We start from the raw sequence: 20,679 nt of genomic DNA, 5'->3' as shown, positions 1-20,679 counted from the left end.
ATTAGTTTCATAGAAGGGCTGTGTACATTGGATATTTTTTCTTCCATTCCTGTGATACTTTGTTGAGAAGAACATTTTCCAGTTCCATCCATGTAAACATGAAGGAGGTAAAGTCTTCGTTTTTCTTTAGGGCTGCATAGTATTCCATGGAGCAATTTCTGTGCGCCAGAAGTTCTACTTAGCAGTTTATCTACATTCCTTGCTTTCTTCCCAACATCTTGTATGTTCCACACATCGTTACAGTTTAATAGACAAGGAGATTGTGAATAGAAAGATTAATTTGCTCAAGTGAATAAGTGAACCCCAGTTATGCAGGTTTGGGGAGTTGATTTTGTGAAAAATTAACCAAGAAAATATTAATTCTTATTTATATGTAGAAGCAGATGAGACCAATTAAAACTAAAAACCAAATAGAATGATAACAACAACATCTGTAGCATTGTGTTGCTATAAATAAAGTGATGCTAATCTGATGTGAGCTAAGTACTACCCTTGCCCCAATTCTGGACTATTAGAGCCCAGCAGATAATTTATTTCAGTGTTAAATATTTCTTTAATGAACTAAAACTTTAAGGTCTATGTAGTTCATTTTATAGAAAGCCATGACGTCTACCAAATAACATTTTTGTAAGATGAAAAACTGTATCACAGAGATTTCTACAAGTCTTTAAACACCATTTGTTTTCATGGTTTGGAGTTGGTCTTGTCCAGAGCAGCGAGTTGATGTCTATATGACCTCCCAAAGTCCTTTCCAGTCCTGCAGTTCTCACACTAATGAATTCAAACAGAAAAGGATTATTGGTCCAGAACTTGGAGTATCTTCAGAGCCAGAATGTAGGAAAAGTTACAAAATACAGATGTCTGTCAGGGATAGGCTCCAAAGAGAAATGCAAGCCAAAAGTTAGAAATAGATATGTTATTGTAACAAAAAAAAAGTTTGAATTTGGCTTTTAGCCAGAAGAATTTTTTTTAATACTTAGATCAAACTATTAAGCTATAGTATCCAGTTGACATAAAGTAAAGTCCTGTGGTTGAGAATATGTAGTTGAAAAAAAGTATCATAGTTCATTTCATTCAAGCGAGTGCAGACCAGCTCTCGGTTCTTCAGATCTGTGCCAGTTTGCAGCTTTAGAGAATCTATAATCCTGTATTTTTCACTCAGGAGAAAAGTCATTCAGATGTTCTTTGGAATTATCTGTTTTTGCATATCAATTATAAATGGAACTCAGAACCTTTAAAAATTGTGTAATTATGTATGATATGGCAAAAAATGTTTATATTTTTTAAGCCAAAAAGTAATCCATTCTTTTTTATTGTTTTGTTTTTCATTCCATTGAGGGAAAACTCTCTAAAATTAATGCCATTTATTTTAATTGCATACTAAACTTTTAAGAATTGGTTATATTAGGGAGAATTTGTTCTTTGTGATATTTGTTTGTTTTTACTTTTTAAAGAGTATCTTGCCCCAAGAGTACTTTTTTTCCTTGAATAACAGAGTCAGGAAAAGAAGATCAGAGTGAGGAATAACCAGGAAGATTCCTGATTATTCTGGATGAATGTGAGAACTTGTTGATGGGGACCACAGATTCTTGAATATTATTTTTTACACCTGTCCATACTATTTTCTAGTTTTCTGTTTTACATGTTTATTTTTTTTACTTCCATGAATCTCAAGAGAAAAATTTGTCACCCGTGATCTGTGATGTACCTCTAAACAGCAAAATAGGTGTCTGTGGCTTTTATGCTGGCCTACGGTGTGTTATGAATTTCACTAAATTGTCTAAAAAGCACTCCCCAAACTCATCTTTTCCACATTACATTCTTTCTACATGATGATGTGCTTAACAGAACATAGGTCACCACCAAATAATAGTGGTCAGTACAGCCAGAAATTTTATCTGCAAATTCATGAATAAATTCCAGCCCAAGAAATTTACCTCTTTGAGGATTTTCTAAGAGATGACTTTGCAACACTTAAGAAATTATAGATTCTATGAGAGGCTTCTTTGTTCCCTGAGCTACCTGAAACATGAAAACAAACTAAGTGAACAGAGTTATGGTTTGATATGTTTGGTTGATATGTGAATAGACATATTTTCCAACACCATGTGGCCATTCCTATTATAAATCAGGTATGTATAAAGTTCAGAGTAATTGGCACTGAGCTTCTGTATTATTTCAGTCACATTTGACATGACAAAAAAAAGGAGAAGAATCATAATAAATACCAAGGACATTCCTGTTTTTCTTGCAATAGGATATGTCATATACACTCCTGACAACTTTTTTTACATTCTATTTCGGAGGTACAGTGTTGAGCTGTTCATTTAAGAATATAACTATCTTGGGAAACTATACAGTATACTCATGTTTGCTTTATCAGATTTAAACAAATATTTTGAAATTCCAAGTTGTTATTCATGTTGTGAACAAAATTTTTTATATACATAATGACAAAAAAATGATTCTTGCTTTTTAAGTTTACATTCAAATATTACGTATTTTATCCATTTTCAAAAAATGTTTCACAGTAGTTAATACCAGTTACATTTTCATTTCTTGTAAGTTGGATTTAAGTGTGTCTAAAATGTGACAATTCACATTTAGTTTAATGGTATGTATCTTGTATTGATATTGTGATGAAATATGTCTAAGGCAGAAAAGGCCTTAAGTTGAAATCTGAAAATATTAAACATATCTTACATAGGTATGAATTTTTATTTTTATATGTTTATATCTTAACCCTTTCTTTAGAAAGCCTTCCCTAGGGCCAGGCACTATGGCTTATGCCTGTAATCTTGGCACTTTGGAGACCCAGGCAGGTGGATCACCTGAGCTCAGGAGTTGAAGACTAGCCTGAGCAAGAGCCAGACCCTGCCTCTAAAAAATAGCTGGGCATGGTGACAGGCACCTGTAGTCCCACCTACTTGGGAGGCTGAGGCAAAAAGATCTCTTGAGCCCCAGAATTTGAGATTGCTGTGAGCTCTGACACCACATCACTCTACCCAGCAGGACAACAAAGTGAGACTCTGTCTCAAAAAAAAAAACAAAAAAAAACAACCCTTCTCTCTTTTCTAGGCTAGGAAAGTTCTATCTCTTTAGAACACTTATATTACCCTGGGTGGGCCTATTTATATTACTGATTCTACCCTCCACTTTGGGCTTCTTGAAGACAGAGTTTGTATGATACTTACCTCTGATCTCCAGAGCTGTAACATAGTAATTAGTAGGTATTGACTGTGACTGAATAAAAGCTTAACACAAAATAGAATAAATTGGCTTACCATAATGAGACTGTTTCCTAAAGGTAATTGCCAAAGTTAGGCCTTGTCTGTATATTCATTATAGTCTAGGCTTTACATACTATTGTCATATCTGTTTGATGGATCTGCAAAGCCTGTGAAATGAGCAGGCTGAAGACATGGAGATACTTGCAGTATTTCTAGTGAGAGGATTGAACAAAGACATAGAAACTGGAATTAATGCCTGTTCTGCCCCAGGTACCATTTAGGAAAGGCAGGAAGTTACAGAGATCTATAAGCCAGAGTTCCATATGGACAGATATGTGCATATAACATAAGATAATATTACTATGTGCTGTAAGAGTTTTTTTGTTGTTGTTGTTGTTTTTGGTTTTGGTTTTATTGAGACAGAGCCTTACTTTGTTACCCTCAGTAGAGTGCCATAGTATCACAGTTAACAGCAGCCTCAAATCATTGGGCTCAAGTGATTCTCTTGCCTGAGCCTCCAGAGTAACTGGGACTACAGGCGCCCGCCACAGTGCCAGTCTCTTTTTTAGAGAGAGATGAAGAGTGCTGTCTCACTCTTGCTAAGCCTGGTCTCAAATACACCTGCCTTGGCCTCCCAAAGTGTTAGGATTACAGGCATGAGCCACTGCGCCCAGCCCAAGAGTTTAAACCATGTATGTATTTGGGGAGTTCAGAAAACAAATGTCTTCTAATCTGGATGATTGGGGAGGGCCTTTTGTTTTTTGTCTTTCTTTTTTGGTTGAAGGTATAGTGAGTAGTTTTGAAAGATGAATGAGATTTCAAGAAACTGGTAGAGACAAACTGATGACAGCTATAGGTCTATGTAGTATAAAAGTGGAAGATTAGTCTGGGAAGAGGGGTAGGGACTAGAATTTAGGCCTAATTCCTTGGAATGTTAATGGAATTTGCACACAATTCAATTTTTACCACATTGAGTTTTATTCCCCTAGGATACTTACACAGAATACCATGGGTCAACTGAGATTTCTATTTTCAAAACTATATTGTATAGTCTGCCCCTTACTCAGGAGCTGCTTATGTAGACTTAATTTTTTAGTTTTTCATACTTTTTCTTCTCCTTCCTGTTACCTGCCTACAGATAGTTTTTCTTTTCATAAGCACTTCTATCAGAGTCAAAATCACTTGAGTCCCTCTTGCCTACCTTTTAGCAGCTCTATAGAAGATCTAGTAGAAAGGCAGTATGAAACTAAGGACTTATTATATGAGAAATTGATCTCTTCCACTGATAAATAGCTAATTAATGTAATTTGGACCATAAAGATAGATTCAAACTTAGCAGAAAGTATGTAATAATTACATTGGTAAAGAAGATAAATATTTTTAAAGACATACTTCAAATTATTTCTGGCACCCCCAGGTGTTTGAGTATTTATTACTTATTGTATGTTCATGAATTCAGGAATCACATCTGTGTGTCTTGCTGACTATTGTATCCCTAGTTTGTCCTTGCCATGGAAACATTTAATAAATATTTGGTAAATAAATTAAGTACAGTTATTGGCACATCTTTTAATATACATTTATATATGTGTGATGCATATAAAAATACCTATTCAATAACGTATAGACAATGGTAAGAATTGCAAAGAATCTGAATTTCACCCTACTTGTAAGTTAACAAGTCAGCCTGCAACAGTTTCATGGATAATGATAGAAAACTTGAGAAATGAAAGACAGTTTGTAGTTACATCAGGGTGTCTTCAGATATGCCTGTTCCCCAAGCTTTAATTCTCTTAGGGTGACATGAAGAAGACAGAGTGACACCTCACACACAGTGAGTTTTTTTATAAGAGAGGAACCTGAATTGGGGGAGCTTAAATCTTTTGTAATGAGCAATAAGCCTGCCTGCTATTTTCTCTGTAGAGAGACACTATCTCTGTCTTCCATGACTATACATATATACTTGAAAACATAGTCTAGGAAAAAGACAGTCAATGGATGACTTTATCATAAAGTATATGAAAACATGATAGACCCATGGAGAATTATCTCCTAACAGGCTGTAAACATCCTGCAGGCCAAATCTAGCCCAACACTTATTTTTGTAAATAAAATTTTATTAAAACACAGACCTACTCATTTACATATTGTTTATTTGGTGCTGTGGTTAAAGTTGAGTAGTTGCAACAGAGACCATATGGCAAATAAAGCCTAAAGTATTTGCTGTATAACTCTTTACAGAAAAAGTTTACTGACCACTGATCTAGCTGAAACATCTGATATTATGACAAGGTTTTGTAAAATATGTGAAGCCTGCTTTTTGTTCTAAAAACAAAGCCTCTTGCCTACCTTGTAGCATCTCTATAGAAGATCTGGTAAAATTATAAAACATTTAAAAATTATTCTGTAATCCTTACTGACTTCCTCCCAATTATTGAGAATTGCCTATCTGTCCTGTAGTTCTCTCATTATCAAATTATTAAGAAGCTATTATTAATGAGTAGCATATATTTAGCTTTTTAGCTTTAAAAATAATCATGTAACAAGTTATCACACTGTTAAATATTTGGTTTATAAACATTGCTTTTTTGTCAGGTTTCATATTTTTGAAAACCTCCCACAATCAAGAAGCTAAAATATGGGACTCAGTACAATGAGGTAAACAATGCTTCCTGGTTCTAGAATCCACGTGCCCATTCTACAATTTATTATCATTGAGACTCTTGGCAAGTTGTTTTGCCCCCCTGAGCTTTATATTCCTGATCTGAGGAATATAGAGAGTGAGTACACTCTTACCAAAATTTGCAGACTTACCATTAAAATTGAATAAAATAATGGAAATCTTCATACATAGTAACACTTTAAAATATTATTTCTCTTCCTAAAACATAAGCTTCAGAAAGTAAATCTTATATTTCTCTATCTCTTTAGAGATAGAAAGAGCCAGAGTAATCTTATCCCCTCTTTTTTTTTTTTTTAAGACAGAGTTTCAAGCTATTGCCCTGGGTAGAGTGCTGTGGCATCATAGCTCATAGCAACCTCAAACTCTTTGGTCCTAAGCAATTCTCTTGCCTCAGCCTCCCAAGCAGCTGGTACTACAGGCACCCGCCATAATGCCTGGCTATTTTGTTGTTGTTATTGTTGCAGTTGTCATTGTTGTTTTAGCTGACCTGGGCCAGGTTCAAACCCACCAGCCTTAGTGTATGTGGCCAGCGCTCTACCCACTGAGCTACGGTCACTGCCTTATCCCATCTTTTTAAAATTTTTAAGGACAAGGAAACTGCAGCTCAGCTTGGTTAGGTGACTTAAGCTTAAGGTGACAAAACTATTTACAATTAAATTTAGATTACAATTAAGCTCTTTCAGATTCCCAATTATTATCTTTGTAATATTTGACTATATTTGGTGCAAATGTATAAAATACCTAATAGAGAAGACACTAAAACACAATATGAGTTTAGGGTTTGTATTCTCATTGAGAAAAACAGCAAATTAGTAAAGTTGCTTCTGCTCTAAGTTTTGACTCGGAAGTTCTTAATATGTTTTTATTATTTCTCTTTAGGAAAAAATATTATCTTGAAAGATGTCATATTACACACCTGCATTTGCTTGAAACCTAGTAGCTTAATAAATTGATAAGATAACTGGGTCATATGTTAAGTTTTTTGAAAAACCAACCCAAACATAGATCCTAATAAAAGAATGTTACACATTTCCTTTAAAGTCTAAAAAGTATTTCTCAGGGCTCTTAAATTACCATATTCTGATACCAAGGGAAAATAAAATCTGGACTTAGAGTCTTGTTTGTACTTAGAGGGTTTTCCGGACAGGAAGGCAGTCTTGATGCAATGCAGTAAGCCACAATACCAGTGGGGCATTACAGGTGAAAAATCTGCAGCTGTACCCTTCACCACAATGTATTACAACTGTATGCTAAAATATTTCCTGTACAAAAATAGGGTTTGGTTAACTTTGTCTCCCAAGAGTAGATCACATTAAAATGTTATAAAATCATGATTTCCTGCATTTGAATACTTGTGGTTTCTCAACTGGTTCCAATATTATAAGGGTTTGGAGGGTTTTTTATATGACTTCTATTAGTTGAAGATGTATAGAAGCTTTTCTTTTCCTTCTCCAAAATCAACTAAAATCAACTAAAAATCAGATACATATAAAAAGAAATAACATTATGAGCTAAAATGTTTGAGATTGCAAGCATATTTGTTTTCTATCTAATTATTGGTGGAGTTTATAAAATGAAGAGAAACATAACCAAATTCCATTATCATAGTACATTTTATTTTTAATTATTAACTATTGAAAAGTATCTCTACTCAGTTTATGTTTGCTCTGTGTGATGAATGCATTTCCTGTTGCAAATTATAAAGAAATGTTTTCTATGTCTGAAAGGATAGTTAAGCTCTAACACATTCATAAATAGAAACCTCTTATTGCATAGAGTCAAAGCTAGGTTTTTTTTTAGTTTATTAAGGTTTTAATGTTGGTATTGCTATTCAATTGGTTCTTATTTCAACATATACACTGTCTCTTTCAGTCACTAAACATGTATATTTCATGCTCAGACCTCATTTTTATTTATTTATTTGTTTATTTTAAGACAGAGTCTCACTCTGTTGCCCTGGGTAGAGTATCGTGGTATCATAGCTCACAGCAACCTCAAAACTCTTGGACTCAAACAATCCTCTTGCCATGTAGCTGGGACCTATAGGCCTGCTCCATCATGCCCAGTTAATTTTTCCATTTTTCACAGAGGCAGGTTCTCACTCTTGCTCAGTCTGGTCTCAAACTTCCGAGTTCAAGCAATCCACTTGCCATGGCCTCCCACGGTGCTAGGATTACAGGCGTGAGCCATGTACCCAACCTCACTTTGTTTTAACTCTCTACTTACTCTCTTACTCTCTCCAGGTATCATATCTGTTATTGGTTCCAGATCTTTCAAGAAATCTATGTGTCATCGTTAATTGACCACTTAGCTAAACAAGTAGAGACCTCATTGGCAACACAAACTTTACAAAATTAGTTCATAAATATCACTAAACAAACAATTAAAACATATGGCATTGACAATAATCCCTGGTGAAGGGAAAGAATCTGATTTTTATAGTTGCTGTTGTTTATTGATAATGTAATAATAATACACTTAATGTTTTTTCTTAACATAAAATTTTATATCATTTTAAATGTCAAATTATCAGCATAAAAATTATAAGATATACAAAGAAATAAAGTATGGCCTCTATATAGGGAAAAAGCAATCAATAGAGACGTCCCTGAGAAAACTCAGATGTTGGATTCGTTAGGCAAACATTTTTAAATTCACCTACTTTAAATGTATCTAAAGAACTAAAGAAAGCCATGTCTAAAGAACTAAAGGGAAGTATGGGAATGATGTTTCACTAAATAGAGAATATTACCAAAGAGAAATAATTTTTAAACACAAATAGAAATTCCAGAGTTGAGATGTATAATAGCTGAAATGGAAAAATCACTAGAGGAACTCAACAATGGATTTGAACAAGCAGAAGAGAGAATTGGAAGATGGGTCAGCTGAAGTCATCCTGTGTGAAGAAAAGAGAGAAAAACAAATAAAGAAAAATGAACAGAGCCTCAGAGACCTGTGGCACAACATCAAGTGTGCCTAGTAGTGTATGCATCAGGGGAGTCCCAGAAGGAGAGTAGAGAAAGTAGAAGAAAGAATGATTTCACACTTCCCAAAGTTAATGGCAAACATTAATCTATACATCTAAGAAGTTCCATGAACTCCGAGTAGATTGAACTTGAAGATATCTATACCTAGACAGAAACTGTCAAAAGATAAAGAATATTGACAATAACAAGATAGAGGTAATTCATCACATATAAGATAAAAGTAATTCATTCACTCAATAAGATTATTAACTGATTTCTTATCAAAAATCCACAGAAGCCAGAAGGCAGTGAGATGACGTATTCAAGGGGGGAAAAGACAGCTAATGAGAAAAACCCTGGCAAATAAAGGAACTTATAAATGACAAGGACAAATGGCAAAAATTAAAACATATTTTCCATTGAGATTTCTTCCTAAGAATCCACTCTAAAGAAACTGGAACTGGAAATTGTAAAAGGGCACATTGTGAGGTCTTTTTTTCTTCTTTATCTAAAGATACAGGATTTATAGCCCAGGGATTTGCCACTTACTAAATGTGTAATCTTTAGCAGGTCACCTAACTTCTCTGAGACACAATTATGTGTAAAGTAGGAATATTTTCCTCACTAAGATAGTACATAAGGAAAAAAACTCTGCAAAGCTATAAGTTTTAAAGGGATAATCAACAGTTAGTTTCTTCTACCAGAGTAGACATCACTGTTAACTACTACTAACAGAGACACAGATGATTAAGAAGCAGCTGTTCTTCCCTAAACTGTGATCACCTAGTGACTTGGCATCCTCAGAAATCTAGAAATGTGGTGAAAGGAATGACCAAGATGGTGTCCTCAACTGTAACCAGGCTATAATAACTGAGTCCAGAATGAAAGCTGTGGCTCGGTACTCACTAACCAATCCTGCAGTCAGCTACCCTGGCTCTATTTCATCATAATATAAAGGAAAGGACAATTGAAGCAGGCCAATCGGATACATCAGTTCTTAGACCTCCCCTCTCTTTCACTCTTTATTATCCACACATACATATATACAGGGAAGACAGTGCCTCTGTATCCTTTGCCTAGGTTGATTCATGTGACTGAGTGGGTAACGGCCTAGCTTCAGCAACCCCTTGCACAAAGAAATCAAAGCTATCATCCATGAGGACAGATGGGCAGTCATAATCCTGCTAATAGTTTTGGCAGTACTATTAAGTAATAAAAACAAATTAGGTGCCAAAATATTCTTTGTACCAAAAATATTTTTAAATGGCCAACACACATGCAGATCTTCCCAAATTAGCCATCAAATAGAAACAATTGTGGAATAACATTTTGAATGCAAAAATACATGTGCTTTTACCAACTGGCAGATATACAACCTAAAATATATTCATAGGCAAAGACCACATATGCTCACGGTACAGTTTATTATGTATGGCTGGCTAATTTTTTAGGTCCTGTCAAATAATGGATAGGAAAACAAAATGTAATAAAAAAAATATATAATCTTGACAGTCATTTGAAATGTACCATGTGTTACATGTGGAATGTTTTCCAGAGAAACCAATTTACTTGTTCCCACTTCCCATGACTCAGTACTAGATATTCAGGCTTTCTAAACTATTTTTTGGCAACCAAACTTTCTTGGAATAGTCATCTTTCCTTCAAGTTATTCAATACAGGCATTAATAATAAATCCTCACTTATAGATATGTAACTCAAGATCATTCACGTCATGTCTTTTGAACCTAAAAGCATGCAATAAAGTTATTTTAAATAGATCATACAAAATAGAGCCCAGAATTATTCCCTCAGAATAATTAATTGCTACCATATGAAGCTGTAAACACAATATGACCGCATCAGATTTTTAGTTTAATTGTGTCACTATTAACCTTAAGACCGCTAACTACTAACTGAATGTCAAGTACTAATTGAAAGAGAAAGATGAGTAACTAAATGCAAAATTTGTCTAAAAAATGAGTGTGATACATGGTAGCAACATAATTTAAATGAAAGAACTAGTACATAAAATAAGACCTTTTTAGAATAAAAGACTGTTAAAGAAGGTAACATTGTTATCTTTGCAGCAAGCATCTTCATTCATTAATTTAAATACTACTTACTAAGCATATACCATGTACTAGACCCTGTGTTATGAGTTTATTAGAAAAATAGCTAGAATTCTTTAAGAATACAGGCCCAAGAACACAGAGCATACAAGCCAGGCCTCCAAAAGTAGCAGTAGGCTACTTTTAGAACAGCAGCCATTATCCCTTGCACCCCTAAATCAGGACTTAATTTCAACATATACCTCACTGCTCTCTTTCCTAGTCATGCCTCAGTCTACAAGGTTTTTCCTTGTCTAGGTACTCATTTGAATCTCTTTTTCTACTCTTACCAATCTCTCTCTTCCTCTACCTTCCACACCCTTCCACTTAGCCCTCAGGAACACCTACTCTGTGATTAGTAAACTCCCCTAAACCTCAGCTTCTTCAAGCATTCTTCTACCTTGTTTCCTTGAATGAAATCTTGCTATCTCCTGGGACCTTACTCACCGCTGCAACCCTCTGAAGCGGAGGCTCTTTATTCCCTCCCATCCTTTTACTTCAAGGACAGAAGGGGAAGTGTTCTCCTTGCTCACCAATGCCACCTGCCTGTGCTCTTCTACCCTCCTGTAAAATCGCCTTTCTTCTTTAACTCATTCCAAGTAAATATATCATCCTCACCCCTGTTGTTGTTGCTGTCTACTAACTTTGTGGCCACTGTCTCATTCTTACAGGTCCTTGGCTCATAGCTTCCGGCCTTTTTCTTCACTCACGATCTTGTCTCCACTCCACCCAACTAGCCATTCCCACACAAGCCTTGGGCCTTGTTGTCATATAAAACTGCTCTTCCTCCTAAATCATTTATTCTAGCATCCTAATCTCCCTTGTAGCCTCTCATAGCTCACCAGCCTATTGCTTACTCACAACTCTCACTGCAGTCATTCATTAACCTCTAGTTCTCTGGTTTCTCCCTATCCATCAGCTCAGTGTGTGTATGATTTTTTTTTTTGTAGAGATGGCATCTCACTCTGTTCCCCAGGTTGGAGTGCATTGTCAAAATCATAGCTCATCACAACCCTAAACTCCTAGGCTCAAGCAGTTTTCCTACTTCAGCCTCTCAAGTATGGGATTATAGATGCATGCTACTTATACCTGGCTAATTTATTTTAAAATTTTTTACAGAAAGAAAATTTTTTTTTAATTTCTCACCATATTGCCTGGGCTGGCCTCACTCCTGGCCTTAAGTGAGCCTCCTGCCTTAGCCTCCTGAGTACCTCATTCATATTCTCTTTTAACAAGTTAACTTCCTTAATTCATCATTTAAAACAGTCCTGTGCAAGTAAATACGCTGAACTTCATGACTCTCTTTCTGTTACATACTCCCTAAAAAAGGCTAATTCTGGGTGACCCCATAGCTGCTCATAAGCAAAGTTAACTCCTTCTTCTGTTCTCTGGAATAGCCAGTATTTTCACAGGAAGGCACATTGGTGCTTCTACTTCAGCTTTTCTAAAAATGAATTCATTATCTCCTCTCCTGTACCCTACACATAACCCGAATCAGCCTTACCTATCCCAGTAAATGACATCAGCCTCCCCATGATTACTTAGACAAACAACCTGGGAGTATCCTTGATAATCCCCTCTCACTTCTCATATATAGTCATTCAACAAGACTTAATTAATTATTATGTCCCAAGATTCTCCCAGATGTCATTCCAGTGCCGCTAACCATACTCTTAGCCTACCAATATTTCTAGTCTATAACTCCTAACTTGTCTTTGGAGGTAACATGACTCACTTGGTCCTTTTTAATCCATTTTCTGTAGCATGCAGAATCTTTGAAAAATATGTGTTTGATTACATTACTTCTTTCCTTAAAAATTCTTCAAAGATATTCCACTGACATCAAGAGAAAGTCTAAAATACTTCATTTAGCCTAAAAACAATATATATTTTATTTTATTTTATTTTATTGAGACAAAGCCTCAAGCTGTCACCCTGGGTAGAGTGCTATGGCATCACAGCTCACAACAACCTCCAACTTCTGGGCTCAAGCGATTCTTCTGCCTCTGCTTCCCAAGTAGCTGAGCCTACAGGCGCCTGCCACACGGCCTGGCTATTTTTTGGTTGCAGCCATCATTGTTGTTTGGCAGGCCCAGGCTGGATTCGAACCTGCCAGCTCAGGTATATGTGGCTGGAGCCTTAGCTGCTTGAGCCACAGGTGCTGAGCCTATACGTTTTATTATCCTCACTTCACAAATAAAGGAACTGAGTCTCAAAATCATTAAATAACTTGTCCAAAGTCATAGAGTAGTGATTTAAGTGGCATGGACAGGATTTGATTCAGCGTATGATGCCAATGAGATTTTATTTTAGGATGGAGAAATAAGATCAGGATCATATCTGTATAGTTTTCCATTTTGTAAATGCATGGCTCAATACGTTTTATAATAGAATTACTTTTCAAATACTAATAAAAATACTAAATGCTCAGTGCCATTATTAGCTTTTGTTTTGAAGTATTGAAGACAAATACAGTTGGCCTTTCCTATCTGTGGATTCAGGCAATCGTGGTTTGAAAATATTCAAGAAAAAAAATTGTATCTGTACAAACATGTATAGACTTCTTTTTCTTGTCATTGTTTTCTAAACAATACAATAGAATATTTATTTACGTAGCAAGAGGTGATTTAAAGCCTACAGGAGGATGTGCATAGGTTATGTGCAAATTCTATGCCATTTTATATGAGAGACTTGAGCAACAGATTTGGTGTTTACAGGAGGTTTTCAAACCAATGTCTCAAGGATACCAAGGGACAACTGTACATTCTTATAATGGAAAAAAGGAAAAGTGTGTGACTTTTTTAAATGGATTTATATGCACAAAATTTAACTTTTTTAAAGGGGTTTCATTTGGTGTGAATTTATTATTAATATCCCTTTATTAACTGAAGAAAATAGAGTATATAAAGGAAAATCCTGACAAACACATCACTGACATATTTTGGGATTTATTTCTGTAGTAGTTTGCTATTGTTTTCTGAATTTCCAGAGTAGCTCAGAATGTTCTAATTGAAGTATGTAACCACAGAGCCAGCCTCACACAAGTTGTGAATTAAATAAAGTTTTTCTTTGGCATTCTTCCACATCTTTTATTTTGAACTCCCACAATTCCTTCTTCCCTAAGCCCTACTGTTGGTACATTCCCTTTCATTGTCCCTAAATTGCCTAATGGCTTCCCACAATGGTTCCCAGATTGGACTGCTTTAAATTGTGGACCTACTCCAACTCTTCTCTTGTACTTCAAAACTTACTAGTACTTTTTCCTTAAGGTCTTACTCTGCTTTCCAGTGTGACAGCTAACTTTCATAAGCTATTATATACTTTTATTAATTTTAATTAACTTCTATAGATAATGATAGAAACAAGTATTTTTTTAACCCTATTTTTCTGTGTGAGCTCTTCACCAAGAAGATTATATTGAAATTTACATTCCATTATTTGTATTACAAAAAAACAATAGGTATATTAATATGCTTTTTCTAAACTCATTTGCCCTTATCCACTGAGATTTTTATATGTCTTTCTAGGGGTTTAGATGCCAGTTCCCACATCCTGCATGCAAAGGGCAAATAATTAAATAGCTAACATTTCTTAAGATCTTACTATGTGGTATTAAATCAAATGCTTTGTCACAAACCCAACACTGCGAGGTTTATAATTTCATCTTCTTTCCATCCTCTTTGAGGAGAATCTTTAATGTGCCGGAGATGGGCTGAATCACCCAGTATGTGTATATTCATTCATTCATTCATGAATTATTTATTCATTCATTCGGCAGCTCTTTTTGAACATTTGGTGTATACACTATGCCAGGTGCTGTGAAAATGCAAAGCTTAGCCAAACGAAAAACATTCCTTTAAAGAATGTGTCCACCAGAGAAGATATCATGTATAGAAATATTAATGACTGTTAGCATGAGTTATACAGTGATAAGAACTACGAAACAGATTCCATTTTAAAAGTTACTGGTCTTCAGGAAAAGGAAACAGTTTTTTCATCTGGGAAGGTGAGAAGATTCACAGAAAGGTGACGTTTAATTTGGTATTTGATAGATGGGAAGGATTTTGACATGAGACAGTGAGAAAGTAGGGAGCATACAGGTATTTTAGGTCGAGAGAAAATATGAAAACAATGACCTAGAGAAGGGAAGTTAGAGAAAAATATGTTATGGAAAGCAGGAAGAGAATTTCAGGAAATGGGAGCTAAAAGTGGAAGGCGATGGATTATGTTACTTATCACGGTCCAGAACGTGTGCCTCTGCTTCATCACACCTGGCCTCTTCTGCATCGCCATTTTGTTCTCCTTCTTCCATCTACCATCTCCCCATACATGGATGTCAAGTCACTGGCTAAAGGAAAGAAAAGAAATCTTGTTAGAGGTGGGGGTAACATTTATTACTGTTGAAAGATCAAGAATCATTTATTTAGGAAAGAAAGGTTAAGGAGGAATCTATTCATTCCAGAAGCTTTTTTGAGATCTTATGTCCCCAAATCTGTTAGATGCTAAGAATATTTTTAAAAATAGAGTGCCATTTCTGCTCTCAGGGATCTCAGACTCCATTAAAGGAGACAAACATATAAATAAGTAATTGCAAAGTGTAAGTTCTATGATAGAGTAGTGTACTAGGTCTAGCTTAACACAAGAGTGGCAGTGATTAGCTGGGAGGACGGTAATTCAGAAGTGCTTCCCACAGAGGAAACACATCTGACCCCAGTCTTTTTTTTTTTTTTAGACCAATAGGATCAACTCACATGTTCTTATTTTAAAACACTATATTTTTAATTTAATATATAACATCTAGGATGTCTTTTGTGTTGGTATGTATAGATATTCCTTATTCATTCATCTATTCATAAGAATCCATTCTGTAGATCGGCATGTTATGTTTAACCAATCTTCTGTTGATAGATATTTGAGTTGTTTTCCCTTCTCCTGCCAATATACACAAGACTGAAGTAAATATACAAGTATATATACATACATGTATATGCATATAAACATATATGTGCATGTGCACACATACACATTCTTCTACTGGAATCTCTTTAAAACCAATTCTTAGAAGTTTTTTTCCTAGGTATTAAATATAAGCATTTAGTATGTATTGCCAAATTACTGTCCAAAAATACCATGCAGATATTTTTTTTTCCCATACCTAACAGCAATTGGAACTGTCGAACTTTTTAAACTGCCATGTTAATTAAATTAAAATGTCATATTATTGCTTTAATTTGCATTTCTTTGAGTATAAATAAAATTTGAGTATTCTTTCATGTTTACTGACTGGGCATACTTCTTCTGTGAACTAATTGCTGTCAAGGCTTGGGATTTTACTCCATGCAAAATAGCAAGTTATCCTATTAGTGTTTCACGGATTCTGGCAAAAGACATAAGACTCTTGGGTCAGAAACAAAGAACTTTATTACTTGTGCCCCGGTAAGCAGCATGAGTGTCATATTTGCATTGGTTCTCCTTGCCCTGAGTCCTACCAGGGTGATGCAGAAGGTTACCAGGGAGATGCTATGGTTGTGGTAGATATTTGGCATAATTGAGGACCGTGGAAGTTGTTGAATGTACCTTTTTTTCTCTTTTAGAGAAAAATCTCTTTTCTATATGCTTACTAATTATTTTCTCATTGATTTATAAGAGCTCTCTGCTATCAGAACAAATATCCCTTCATCTGCCTTATCTTAGTTTGGTTTTTGAAATTTATTTTTACCATAGTTTCCATGCCATACATTAGAAAAGGCTGCCCTATTATATCATTTTTTAAAATATTAACAGATTGTTTTTCTCTCTTCCTTTCACTTTTTAGCCTTTAACATTTTGATTCTTTGGGAATTTATTTTTGTGTAAAGAATGACGTAGAAACTCACTTTGGTTACCTCATGACTAGTCAGGTCTTGAAACCTCATTTTCTGTCTTCCCCTGTTTATTTGAAATGGCACCTTCATTACATATTAAAATTTCATCTATACTTACCTTGTTTTCTGTTGTTTCATTCTGTTCTTTTAATCTATTTGCATTTTATTACTTCAACTTTATTTTTTAATTACTATAGCTTTATAATTGCACTTAACACGTTGTAGAATTTGTTCTTCATTATTTCTTTTTATTTAAAAGAAACTAGAGCTGTTTTCATACATTATTCTAGAGTCTTTTAAAATAAATAGGATGAATACATAGTAATTATGAAAAGAAATTATGAACTAATATTTTTTATAACCTTGGCTTACTTTAAAAGTCTTAATGTTATAACTTTTATGGAAGTTTAATTTGAATTTCAACCAACATAAAAGCGTGATCTATGCTTGCCCTTTCTAATTTTTTCTTTTTTTTTTTAACGTAGGTTCCTTGTAGTTTGGAATACTGGGATGAACTCCAGAAGGTTTTTGTTGCATTTCGAGAATTTAATCTGTCTGAAAGCAAAGTTTGTGAACTGCAGTTGCCAGATATCAATCTTGTGAATGACCAGAAGAAACTAGTATCCTCAGATCTTTGGAGAATTGTTTTGAACAGCAATCAAAATGGAGCTGATGACCAAAGGTAATTCAGTGAAAGATGAGATAGTGGTATTATGCTAGGATGCAATAATCAAGTCGTTTCTTATCTAGTGACCCTCATTAGCTGTATCTCAGCTGTCTAGCAGCAACATCTGTCCAGACTACAGATAAGAACCATGAGGAAAAACAAAATCTGGTATTTCAAAATATGAGTGCTAACAATCCTTGTGTTTTATTCATAAGATACCTCTGTGACCCCTTAAGGAAACTATTTCTTAAATATAAAAGGAAAAAAGTGCAAAAAAGCAACTAAAAAAATTCTTAGTAGTCATCCTGAAACCAGAAATATAGAAGAAGCCATACATACCCCTCAATAGCCATCTAATGACACTACTGACACTACTGTAATCAATCTGTGTAATGATGCACCTGGGCCATTGAAAGGAAGGTTAAATTAAATAAATTGTCTCCTTCTAAATGGTAAATTTCAGAAATATTTCCATCTTAAATAGCTTTTTAAAATTTTAGAAGATAGGTCTCTAGATATTAGGAAACCTTGGCTTAATAATCAAAGTAACTTATACCCTAAGGATTTCAGACAGCAGAATTTTTATTCAGCTATAAAGTTTCTTTGGCCACAATACATCTGTAGACCTATAAACCACGTATTCCAGATCATATCCCAGAACTTTCTGCCCCACACCTCCTGAAGGAGACCTGGTACTTGGTAGAGAGGGCCAGATTATCTCCATGTCAGTGGGAATGCTTACCACGTCCATTGGCTTATGGTAAAGAAAAACGACTTCAGCAAGCAGTTCTTCAGCATTTCTAGCTCTTCATGCTTTTCTGGGCTTGCTACCATAAAATCCAGAGGAAAGTAAACCACAGTCAGTGGGACAGCTTTCTTGGGTCATATTCTGTTTGTGTTCTGAGAGGCTGTGCTATTCATTGCTGTCGATCCCTCACTTCAGTTCTCCTGACAGGCTGGCTTTATGTTATCTTCTTCCCTTCACATAGCCCTAGCCCCAACAACATCCCAACACTCACAGAAAAACATCCTCCATTCTAATACCCTGCAAATCAGCTTTTTCCTTTGCTACATTACCTTTATTTTTGCCCATATGTATACATGCTTTTACAAGGTTATAATCCTAGGATACCATTTTCTATTCTGATGTCTATTAAATATTATAAATAATTGTGAATGCTTTTTCTTTGGAAATGTTTGTTATTTATTAATGACAGTATATGTTCATTGAAGAACTTTTAGAAAATAAAATAACACCTCCTGTAATCATAGCACCCTGAGGTAACTCTGTTAACACTGAGGCCTGTAGAGTCAGTCTTTTTCACTGATGATCTTGTATGCTTGATAATGACAATGTGTTTTATATTTCATATATTATATTTCTAGGTCATTTGGGCTCTTTCAAAGTAATTACTTTCCAAGAATATTAGCTAGTAATGTAGAATTAGTGAAAATATATTAGAGGAGTAAGGTCTTGATTTTACTTGCATGTAATAGTCATCAAAAGGACACCCATTCTGTGTGGAATTAGCAAGTGGATAGAAGATTGCCTTTTCTAAGTTCGGGTACCTGGTCAGAAACCACGAAATCTCAGAAAACAGAGCTGTGAATAATGGAGGTGATTTTTTAAAATTAGTGTTTCATTTGTAGTATTATGTTAGTGATTTCTTGATTCTAATTGTGAAAAAATATATTTTCATTATTGAAAGTATTCAGACAAGGTTAGTTCCCATGAATTTGAAACATTTTTAAAAAATTATTTTAGCCAGAATCTCAGCACTGTAAAAATGTGGAACCTTTACAGAACAGAGATTTATGCAAGCAGTCAAATCCAGGCAGATTTTCACCAAGCTTCTGACATTGTAATCACGGATCTTTTGTCCTAACCAGGAATTTTTCAGCTAATATTTCACATTTATTTCACTTTAAATTGTTTGGGATTAATCATTATTCAGGTAGAAATTGATATTAATGAAATTAAACCAGAAGAGTTGGTTTATCCCTCAGAAGAGAAATACATCAATTTCATCCAATTTCTAGAGAGAAAACCTCAATGCTTTATAATATATCAACAATTCATGCAAACAAAAATTTTTTACAGTTAGCTTTAGTATATTCTGTCACATATATAATCTAAATCTGAAAATACTTGGCATTTTTATGCTTAAAGATTGTCTTATCATAAGATAGTCTTCAGTGGTTTGAGAAGGATACACATCAGACTGTTGGACATTATGAGAAGAAAGGTCATAAAAATATATCCCATGAAGCTTTGTATTTTAAAAAAGAAGAGCTTCTGCCTGCGATTGAGACAAAGTTGCAACAGCATAGGGTATCTCCTACAGTGGTAATAGCATCACTGTATATATGTCTAGAGAAAGTATTTGTTAGAAGACCTGGGTTTAAGTCCCACCCTCATGACCAAGTGCTCTTTGGCTTTGAGATACTGACGATTTCCAACCTGAAACTTTAAACAATGAAGAGGAGTTCAAAGGATGGCAGGGAGCCTTCAATGCAAGTGACTAGAGACAAAAAAAGTAATAAACACATTCCACTATCTCTAACTAATGGTTTGCCTCATTATGTGGGTAGAAATGCTTATGGGGTTTTGGAGGGAGCTTTTGAAGTAGAGTAAATATTGACCTTCAGACTTGGTTTCCACAATAGTATTGACCTTTGGGAGCCTTCCCCTTCTATTGGCTACACAGTGGACTAGCGGGAGGAGATACAGCCTCTAGAGCCTTGGTCAGGCTATCCATTTTAACTGTTTATCTTTAGTTCCTCCATGTATGTATTTGCCCACATCCATTGCCCCTTAATAATCCCTAAATAAACCCCTTGTTTCTGTCACATTCTGACAGGAAACATGACAGTACAGATAATGAGGGAAGTTTAATGAAAGAACTCTACAAAAGCAGGGGCAGGATAGCCAGCATGGTGGCTCATGCTTGTAGTTCAAGACTAGCCTGGGTGACACAACAAGATTCTGTTTCTTAAAAGTATGGGCAGTGTTAAGAGATGGTGCAGTGGCTCCCTGTGGCTAGGAACCCTAGGAAACTGTCCCACTCTGAGGCTTTAATAAAGGAGTTAAGTTGGCTCGGCGCCTATAGCTCAACCGGCTAAGGCGCCAGCCACGTACACCTAAGGTGGCGGGTTCGAAT

At 35.2% G+C, this 20,679-nt stretch overlaps 1 protein-coding gene across 3 annotated transcripts in view; it reads left to right on the top strand.

Moving 5' to 3' along the window:
• The window catches only part of VPS13B (vacuolar protein sorting 13 homolog B), a 777,819-nt gene that overhangs the window by 651,595 nt on the left and 105,545 nt on the right, over positions 1 to 20,679 (top strand). For all 3 annotated transcript variants that reach the window (XM_023517476.1, XM_023517471.1, XM_023517472.1), the window contains exon 40: positions 17,337 to 17,533. In XM_023517476.1, the coding sequence (XP_023373244.1) occupies positions 17,337 to 17,533 (197 nt within the window). The remainder of the gene's footprint in view (positions 1 to 17,336; positions 17,534 to 20,679) is intronic.

Source organism: Otolemur garnettii, unplaced genomic scaffold, assembly GCF_000181295.1.
Source record: "Otolemur garnettii isolate 467f Iridium unplaced genomic scaffold, OtoGar3 scaffold00004, whole genome shotgun sequence".
Classification (NCBI taxonomy): domain Eukaryota; kingdom Metazoa; phylum Chordata; class Mammalia; order Primates; family Galagidae; genus Otolemur; species Otolemur garnettii.
Note: the sequence above shows the minus strand (reverse complement) of the source record. Positions and strands in the feature narration are given on the sequence as shown.